This window comes from Manis pentadactyla, chromosome 4 (genome assembly GCF_030020395.1).
Source record: "Manis pentadactyla isolate mManPen7 chromosome 4, mManPen7.hap1, whole genome shotgun sequence".
NCBI lineage: Eukaryota > Metazoa > Chordata > Mammalia > Pholidota > Manidae > Manis > Manis pentadactyla.
The window spans coordinates 165,804,195-165,813,457 of record NC_080022.1 but is presented as its reverse complement, the minus strand read 5'-3'; the positions used below and the strand labels follow the sequence as shown (position 1 = coordinate 165,813,457).

General features: G+C 48.4%; 1 protein-coding gene across 3 annotated transcripts; it reads right to left on the bottom strand.

Moving 5' to 3' along the window:
- Positions 1-2,924: 2,924 nt before the first annotated feature.
- On the bottom strand, positions 2,925-8,885 carry SLC35B1 (solute carrier family 35 member B1). 3 transcript variants are annotated; one of them, XM_036879800.2, is made up of 9 exons: positions 8,515-8,878; positions 7,769-7,872; positions 7,071-7,201; positions 6,768-6,798; positions 6,023-6,180; positions 4,859-4,985; positions 4,014-4,120; positions 3,699-3,852; positions 2,925-3,166 (listed from the first exon to the last, which is right to left on the bottom strand). In XM_036879800.2, exons 1-9 carry the CDS (start codon positions 8,721-8,723, stop codon positions 3,114-3,116), a joined length of 1,074 nt encoding a protein of 357 aa, XP_036735695.1. In that variant the 5' UTR covers positions 8,724-8,878; the 3' UTR covers positions 2,925-3,113. The 3 variants fall into 3 exon arrangements, with proteins under 3 accessions (XP_036735695.1, XP_036735697.2, XP_036735696.1); XM_036879802.2 differs by having other exon boundaries at positions 7,071-7,176; positions 8,515-8,700; XM_036879801.2 differs by lacking the exon at positions 7,769-7,872 and having other exon boundaries at positions 7,071-7,176; positions 8,515-8,885.
- Positions 8,886-9,263: the final 378 nt, after the last annotated feature.

Here is a 9,263-nt window from a genome sequence, read left to right as displayed (position 1 = left end):
CCTCCCTCGGAGTTCCGCCACCTTTGGCTCCTGCACTTTGGTGAATTTCAGGCTCTGTATTCCAAATATGGTGACACTTGTTTCTGGCCTAAGCTCCCCCCAGGAGTGTTGTAAGAATAAAATGTCATGAACTAAAGAGCTTGGGGAAAGGAGGAGCTCAATAAATACATGAGATTGCTGCTCCTAAAGACAGCTGGTGCGTTTTCAGTAGGAAGAGCAGAATGATCCCGCAGAGACCCAGGACAATTTCTCTGCCAGGGCATCTGGCGAAAGTGACCAGCACCACTCATAAAATGTGCAAACTGTTTCTCTGTCAAGTGGCAGCAGACAGCAGAGGCAATGGACCTCTTGAGGACCTTTGCTTCTCTCCCACAGAAGGCACAGGTCCAAGACGCAAGTAGAACTCAGGGAACCTTGAGTTCTAGTTCATCTCCCAGGGACCTACAGCAGGTCCAAACTTCCCTAGCTTGTTTTTCCATTTCTAAAAGGTACAGGTGCTTGCTCAGTCCTCATCACAAGGGTGTTAACAGAGCTGTAAGCAAACATATCAGCCATTCCTAAATACCCCACTTTAAAGATTATCCAGTCATTAATTCCTACCCCTTTAAATCCTTAGAAAAATATTTTTCTTTCTTTGAATGTTTAATTCCAAAATCGTTTCCCCATGGTTTTGCCCCAAACCACGTTTGTGGGGCACCCCCTTGCCCTAGGCTAAGAGGTATACAGGAAATAGAAACCCACTTTACCACGAGCCTGAGCACAAACAGCTGAGGTGGACCTGATGGTTTAACCAAAATAGATATCAGTACAATACAGTGTTTGGGGAAGTTTGTGTGCTCGTTTCCTCCCTTCTACATATAGCTGAGAATTAACTGCAGAGGAAAGTCCTTTGATCTTTAGAAACCTCAAGAGGCATCAGGCTGCCCAGGATTAGTGATCAACAGTACTTTTGTTGGAGCTTGTCTGGTATCTCACATGCATCAGCCCTGTCAGAACCTAAGAGAGGGTTATTGACTTTGGTCTAACTTGGCACTCCCAGTTCCTGTGGTGCTACCCGGAACAGAGTGGCAGCTTACACATTTTCAAACATTTTCCAATGGAGATGAACAAGCCTACTGCAGAGTCACTCGCCGGCCTCTGGACTGTCCCTTGAAGTGACTGAGGCAGGAGCACAGGGGGAAACAAGGCAGTTTCAAACCCCATTCCCACTTGGCAGTGGAGCCAAAGCTCCATTCCCTCCCTTCATCTTCCCACTCCCTCCAACTCAAGCCTCACCTTGCCCAGACACCTTCCTTTCTTGTTCGCCCTGCATGTCTGAGACACAGTGCTTTGTTTACCCATCTCCCTGTTAAGACCATGAACCTCCTAGAGGGTAAGTACTGGTCCTACTCAACTTTCAACTCCCAGTGCGTTCACAGGATGTGGCACACAGAAGGGAGGGTCAGGTGAGTGCACGGGGCTGACTGAACATACCAGAACTGGGCGCCTGGCCCACTGTCGGGAGGACATCCTTGATCTCGGAGCAGGTGACAGCCATGCCGAGCTGTTGAAAATGATGTCTTGCCCTTGACTAGTGTCAGGAATGTCTGAGACAGCTAGTTGGGAACTAATCGGGTAGAAGTGGAGGGGATTATTAGCCTGACAGATGGGAGAATGTCTCATTAAAACAATGGGCCCAGATGTGGATTGCTTTAGGCCCCAGGCTCTGGTAACATGCTCCAACAGCTAACCAATCCACAGGAGAAGATAGTTCGGGAGAACTATCAGTCCAGAAGGGAAGGAGAAAATTGATTTTATCTTCAGGATGAAAAGAACAGAGAAGGGAAGAGGTAAAGAAAGGACGTTAGTTCAGCCAGAAGTACTTAAAATCTCTCTCAAGGAGTAGTTCAAACTGAGAGGGAGCCTTTGGGGGCAGAACTGCAGCGACGCCCGGGCCCCTAGAGTGAGATGAGAGCAAGTGAGGCAGGGCTTGAAAGGCTGGGTAGGGGTGGCAGGCAGCCACTCGGGAAGAAGGCTGGGCTCCCATCTGGAGAGCCAAGGGGCTGAGGATGCTGAACAGATGGAGTGAAAGTTGCAGCTGGTGGAAATGCACTTTCATGTGTAAAGTTTCGTCCATGGAGGATTGCGATTTCCAACTTTAAAGGCAGCAGTGGGCAGCCTGGCTGTGCTCCATGCTCCGCCTTCTCCCCCCACTGCCACCCAGAAAACTCAACGGTGGCTCTGTGCCAGGACTCAGCCACCATGCCTTCCGCTGGCATGCCTTTCAACAGGCAGAAAATCTGGCATGGTTGACACCTTGGCGCAGCCAGGATTGGCAGAGGACTGCAATGCTTTAGCAGCTGGAGGGGGCCGGGGAATAGGAAGGATTAATCCAGCCTCCCCAGGAGGGGTACCAGGTGGACAGAGAACAGACACGGGGATGAGGGAGGGACTCGGACCTTCCAAGCTAGTCGTGGCACACACACTGGGTCTCCACTCTAGGCCTGACTGAGCTCTGGCTGAAGGCGAGGCAGTTGGGGAAATGTGAAATCCCAGAGACTCTGAGGCTCTGGGCCCATTTTACCCCAACCTCAAGAGAAGTCTCTTGAGGACAGACTCTATCTGCAGTTTTTAAAGAAATATTTGTGTACCAGAGCTTTTAGAGATAAAGTGATTTTACATTCACTGGATCTAATAGCCAGCCACCCTTCCTGGCATATTTAGATTCTCACGTGTGGGAACAGGGGCCCAAGCACAACTGCACAGTCTATTAAATTTCCTCCCTATAATGCTTAGGCTCTCGGAGAAGTAGCCACCCAACCAGGTGGATCACACCCAGGAGGGGCAGCTTGGGCATGAGCATAAGCTCTGCTCCTTCCCTGTCTTTCCCTCTTTATTTGCACTGGGTGATGCTTCAGGTTATCAAGAACAGAAACTGCCAACTCTCTTGGTAAAATCCAAGTGCTTTTTTTTTAGAATACGTGATTTTGCTTCCTTAAAAAAAAAAAAACAAACAGAAAAAAACCAGACTGGAACCCAGTCCTTTATCTCTATTGTGTCCATTTTCTCAAGAGATGTCACTGTTCATGATTAATAATTTAAATATTCTTGGAGTGGAGGTAGTCTCTCTCTTCCTAGTGGGATGTCTTCTTGGCTCCTTTCCCAAACTTGGCATCAAGACCGAGACCTAGAGAAAGGGAGAAAATGGGCTTAGCTTTAGGAGGAGAAAGGAAACCTGCCAATGGTTTGGGGGAGGGGGAAAAGGGTTCTTTAAAACTGGAACTTTAAATACAACTAATTCCCAAGCATTGGTTTCACAAAACTCCCTCAAAGAGAATGGCGCCGAATGAAAAAAAACAAAAAACACCAAGATATGGATAATTTTATACACATATATAAGTAACATATGGCAAGACTGAAAGAAATTTAAAGAGTCAAAACTTGTAAGCTAGTTCTCCCGGCTCATCCATAACAGTATCAATTGGTAGAGAATAAGTACAATAATCTCCTCCTCTACAGTGTCTGTGGAAGGAAATAACTACAATGAAATGCTCCTGAGGAGGGCTGGGTTAGAGGTGATGCTTCCTTTTCTCTTTTCCCTAATGAAACTGAATTAATTTCATAAATATACGTGTACATTTTAGGAAAATAAACAAACAAATAAAGCTCTGTCACTGTCCTTCTGTGGCTCAGAGATGCCTGCTCTGGATGGGACTTACCCAAGAACACCAGCACAGTGCCCACCCACTGCATGGAGCTGATGGGGTTGGCGAAGAGGATCACAGAGGCCAAAATGGTGAAGAACTTTCGAGTTGTGGTGATGATGGAGCAGGTCAGGGGACCAAAATATACAACAGTCATGAAGATAAAGCTCTAGGAAAAGACAGAAAGGCAAGATGTCAGGCTGGTTTTGGGGTATCCGCCACGAGGTCAGAAGTCTGTAACAGGAAATCAGGGCTATCTTGCCACCCCTCTTCTCCCAGACAGGCAGCCTCTCTTGGGGAAGCCAAACCACCCCATCTCAAGGCACTCACCTGACCCAGGGCACTGGTCAGGCCAAAAAGAAGGATGTTATAGATGATGGTAGGGTACCTTTCGGCAAAGCTCAAGAACTCCCAGAGCTCTCCAGTGAACAGGATTCCTAGGAAGAAACATCAAAAGATGAATGGTGCATTTCATGTGCCCACACCCAAGCACATACCCGCACGAGGCCTTCTAAGGTACTCTGAAGTGGGGTGATCTGTGGAAAATGTATACAGTGAGTTGGTATTGTTTCATCAGGCATCCTTCTCCTATTTTTCTGATTAGAGAAACTAACCTGAGATTCGTCCAAGAAAGGCTTGGAAATTAGTTACCTCTGCCAAAGTGACTGAAAGCAGAGATCCTCAGGTGTTATGGAGATATCGATCCACACACTCCTAGCTCAAGGCAGCCCCCGAGCACTGGCTGCCTCCAGCCATCAGCAGCCTACTCCATTAACCCCAGTGTACTGTACAAAACTACTTCCTACACGTGCCCAGAGGAAGCAGGGATTTACAAGCAAATGCATTCATGTTTGGACTGTGTTCGGTATATATCGCACACCAACATCCCATCTCCCTCAGAAGAAGGTGAGTTCTCAAGGCACTCCTGTGCTCTATGCTGTGTGTCTTCCCATGCTACCTGGCATGGGTCTGCCCCTGATTAGGCCAGAAACAGGTAGCAAGCATAACCTACTGGTGAAGGTTTCTCAGGGGCTTGGGCCTAAGGGCATCTTAGAGATGAAGCAGGCCCCTGGCCTGGGCAAAGTTAGCTACTGGCATCTGAGCTAGGGATCAACTGGATGCAGGCAGTCTGCCCTCTGGTGAGGCATGGGAAGAATAGCAGAACTACTACTTACCAGCTCCCAGGAGCAATGTCGACCAAAGGTTGATGTTCAACATCATGTGGTTGGAGCCTGTTTGGTAATGAGCCCGCATATGGTCCTGGGAAACACCTGTTAGTCCATCCAAGGTCAGAGACAGTAACTGGGAAAGAAAGGGTACAGCCTACAGTGAGGTGGCCAATAATGCCCCTCCCTAAGCCGACACAGGACTCCCACCTCTCAAAGGATTCTCACCTTTCTGTGTGAGATTCCTCAGAATGCACTGCTTGAGACACAGTTCTCAGAACAAAATGCTGCCATGCAGTCAAGGGTGGAGGATAGAGAGAGATCATGCTAGCTTCTTCTCCCTCCTCTCCCCCTCTCCCACCAGGCACTAGAATGACAGGCTATCTGAGCCATGAAGTTATAATGTAATCAGAGGAAGGTGGGGGGGCTACTACTTCCCAGCACAGTGCCATGAAGCCTGGTGGGCAGGGTCCTAGACTAGGTTGTGGGGAGCCACACGCATTCTTCCATTAAAGCTGGAGAGAAATCTAGTCCTAGCCCATTACCCTCTTGGTGTGGAGTACAGTATTTCAGAGACTACATTCTGTAGTTACACTGCCTGGATTAGAATCTTGGGCAAAGTTAGCCACTAACTTTGTCACTTAATAGCCATGTGACCATGGGCAAATGACTTAACTTCTCTTTATCTGGTTCTTCTTCCATAAAATGGAGATAATACTATTTCTGTTGTGAGATTACTGTGGTAAAAAGTGATCAATTACTACGTAAAACACTTGGAACAGTGCCTAAGACACAGCGAGCAATAGCTACTATAGTATTATTAACTATAATGATTAATTATAGGATTAATTCTTGCTTCCAGGGTCTCGGAAAGCCACAGTGAGAGACATACTACTCTCCTGTCTTTGCTTTTAGGAGGTCTCTGTGACCACACACCAGCATTTAGATACAGGTCTTGAAGTTATTGCTTCCCTAGGAAAGCTGACAAGTATTTCAGGCTACCCACTACGGCCTTAGTACAGCCTTGGACCATGCAGCAAAAGACCAGAAATGCGGCCAAGTAGAATCACAACCTTCCTCAAGACATACAACTGGTTTCTTGCTTGTCTAGGAGGGGATGTTCCTTGGTTAAGATTACTGAACAAGGCCGCCTTTCCTACCAGGATCACATACCAGGAGTAGCTCTCCATAGCCAACTGTGTGTTCTTCCATCCCAACTACTTTCTTGGGTTTGTACATGAAAAGGGCCACTCCAGCCACAATTAGCAACACACACAGGTACTTGGCCATTGGGTACTTCTTCTTCAAGAGGGTCACTCCAAGGAGCATGACTACAGGAAAGAAACGGTGGAAAATTCAGGTACCCATAGGCATTGATGAAGCCCAACACTCTCCTCCTAAGAGCCAAGAAAAGACTCATGGAAGAAAAGAATGTCTGAGAAGGCAGGCCTACAGGGGACAAGAGGAGAGTGTGAGGCTGGCATCTGGACAGAGATGATTGAGCAATAGGGCTGAAAAAGAGTATAAGGCACAGGCAAGGTAGAGAACAAAGGTGAAAGGTCCAGGAAGGAACAGGGCAAGGAGAGGGACAGTGGCGGAGAGAGAGAGATTGAGAGAAAGAAACTAATGACTGAAATGGGATTTAGGGTATCTAATGATAATGTAGACAGATGGGACACCAAAATGACTAACCATGTGAAGCAGATTAGGTCAACTTCTAGCTCCTAGCTTATGCATACCCAACACGACAGGAAATGATAAAGAGGACAAGATGGCAGGAGGAAGGGATGGAGGGAAGTTCCTGGAGATAGTTATGATGGGATGTCAAAATCCAGAGGGATACGGAGCTCCAGCAAAGAAGGGAGCTTACTACAGGAGCAGTGAGGATGGAAGATGGAGACCATCTTCTTCGGCTTACCTGGGATTGGCTTGCAGGATTTACCAAGGACCTGAAATTAAATTCAGCAAATAATTTCTGCTTCTGTGATGTACCCAGCACTGTGCTAAGATGAGTAACCGTGGGCCTGCACCACAGACTGCAGCCTCACAAAGCAGCCCTGTCATGGCCACCCCACCACTACTAGAGCGCAGATCTATGGCCCTTGGCACTCTGAACTTCTTAAACACACTTTCTTTTTATTTAAGTCACAGACCTCAGGGGAAGATCCTGTTCTTTTCAAACAACTTCTGAGCCAACCCTCATCCCACCCTGAGGTTGCACCTGAGTTGGGTAGTTGACAAACTGTAGCGCTGAGTTGCTGGAGACCATGGCACCCAAATAGGAGACAGAACAGGCAGCATAGAGCCAGCTCCGCGTACGGTCCACCCTGGCAGTGTCAAAAAACTGGATCACTGAGAGAAGACAAAACAAAAAAGTAAAACAAACAAACAAACAAACAAAAAACTCCAAGAGAAGCCTGGTGGGCCTAAGATGGACCACTGAGTAAAAAGTCAAAGCCATATGAAAGGAACTTGTCTGTCAGAGCAGATGAGAAGCACACGTTATTTCTGTCCTCTAAGACTATTCAATTCTCCAATCCCACCTAAGTCTAACACAAGACCACATAATGGGCAGGGGAGTGGGGCTCCTTCAATTCAAAGGACTAGTTACCCCTGCTGCTAGTTCCCAAGGAACAAAGAAAGATCAAAACATGCTTGAAGCCGACACATAAAGGAAAATCAAAAGAACAGAGAAAAAAAATTAACTATTCTCAGTAGGCATCTGGAACAAGAAGACCCATTCTCTGTACGTTTCTCACTCAGAAGTTGGTCTTATTTAAGAAAATGGATTTTTAGACTGAACAGAGACTGTGTAAAGGGGGTGGGGTCTCGAGAGTCAGACCTAACAGTTGGATCACTGCCTAATGTCCAAGATACAAAGGGGAGGTGGGCACACAACATTACTATACAGGTACTCACAGATCTTGGCAAACACAGCATTGATCACACACTGGATGAAGACCAAAGTTAAGGCAAAAGTGAATGTCTCCTGCTTGGCTCCCTCCCCATACCTTCCTCTTGTTCTAAGAAAGAAAAGTGTGAGAAAGAAAGGGGAGGAATTAGTATATTTCCCTCAGTGTCATCATTCAGAGCCACTGAATGCTTTGAAAATATCTTGCCACCCTGGATGTAAGAAGAGTTTGGTAAGGATCAGTGGGCTTATTTACAAAAGGGGCTAGTTTTATCGGATCTAGAAACTAGACAGCCCAGCCTGCTGATCCCGTTGCTTAGGGAAAAGTATTGGTAAAGGATAGAGCAAGAGGTAACGTGGAAAGAGGATGGTGAAACGAGGTACCCCAGGAAGGAGATGAAGGGGCTTGGGCTACATACAGCAGCAATGCCGTGGGTAGGAACATTAGCTGTCTAAAAGCATCTGGGATGCTCCTCCTTCCGAAGAGGAGCCGACACAGGTCATGGAAACCTCAGCCTGTAAAACCCTTAGAGTTAACAAGGGAAAAGCAATCAAGGGAAGAAAAATAACCAAGTCTCATGATTCCGAGACTACCTTGGGCATTCTGGAAATCTGGGTTAGCTCAGCCGCAGCTGCAAGAGGGCAAGAGGCAAACAGGGGACAGGGGTGGGAGGAAGGCGAACCCGGCCACAGGAAGAAAAGGAGACGGGATAGCGGGGGATGTGTGCGGTCTGGCCCCGGGGATCTGGCTCACATCTTTTCCTGCAGGATCCCATAGTAGAAATAGCATACAAAGACGCCGAGGAAGCAGAGCGGCAGGCGCAGCCGGTCGGGCACCAAGGAGCTGCTAGCAGCCATGAGACGCCCGGACGACCCGACCGGAGACCCGCTCACAGCCGGGAACAGCGGCGGCGGCGGCGGCAGCTCCACACGGACATCGCCGACCGGCGACAGGGACCTCATAGGAACTGCATGCGACAGCCGCTCAGCAGGGCCTAGCAGCCACCACCAGAACTGCCAGCTCACGGTCGCAGAGAGAGAAACTCCTCAGAACCGAACAACCGCTTCCCAGGAAAGGAGATCCACCCTGGGTCATTGGCTTCGTCCCTGTTGGCCAGAACAGCCAGCTGCCCCGAGATTTATGCCTTGCCCTGGAGATATTCCGATCAGGCAACTCTAAGGACAACTGCGACCCAGAGTTCGACGGGATGGCCTAGGAGAAAAGCTGGCGTGGCATGATGACGTATGAGGATGTGGAGGTCACCAATTGGTTGCGCTGCGCGAAGACAGGTGAGCGGGAGGGAGGAGGTGCAGCCTACGGGGCAAATAGAAAAGTCTTTTTCGCTGCGGGCGGTCAGGCTTCCGCTTGGAACCTTGGCGCCCTCTAGCTGCTGCCCAGCGTCCGAGGCTCTACCCCTTCTAGCAGAGGAGCGTTCCTCTTCCTAGGGAACGTCACTAGGCTTCCAAGGGCGGCAGGGCTCTTGTCCCAGCTCTGTCACTTAA

Excerpts from the sequence above, each read along its gene's own strand:
- SLC35B1 (XM_036879800.2), bottom strand. The coding sequence starts at position 8,723 with ATGAGGTCCCTGTCGCCGGTCGGCGATGTCCGTGTGGAGCTGCCGCCG. Across the intron at positions 6,181-6,767 it reads ATCCTGCAAGCCAATCCCAG|TCATGCTCCTTGGAGTGACC; the intron begins GTAAGCCGAAGA and ends TCTTTCCTGTAG. Across the intron at positions 3,853-4,013 it reads TGACCAGTGCCCTGGGTCAG|AGCTTTATCTTCATGACTGT; the intron begins GTGAGTGCCTTG and ends GTCTTTTCCTAG.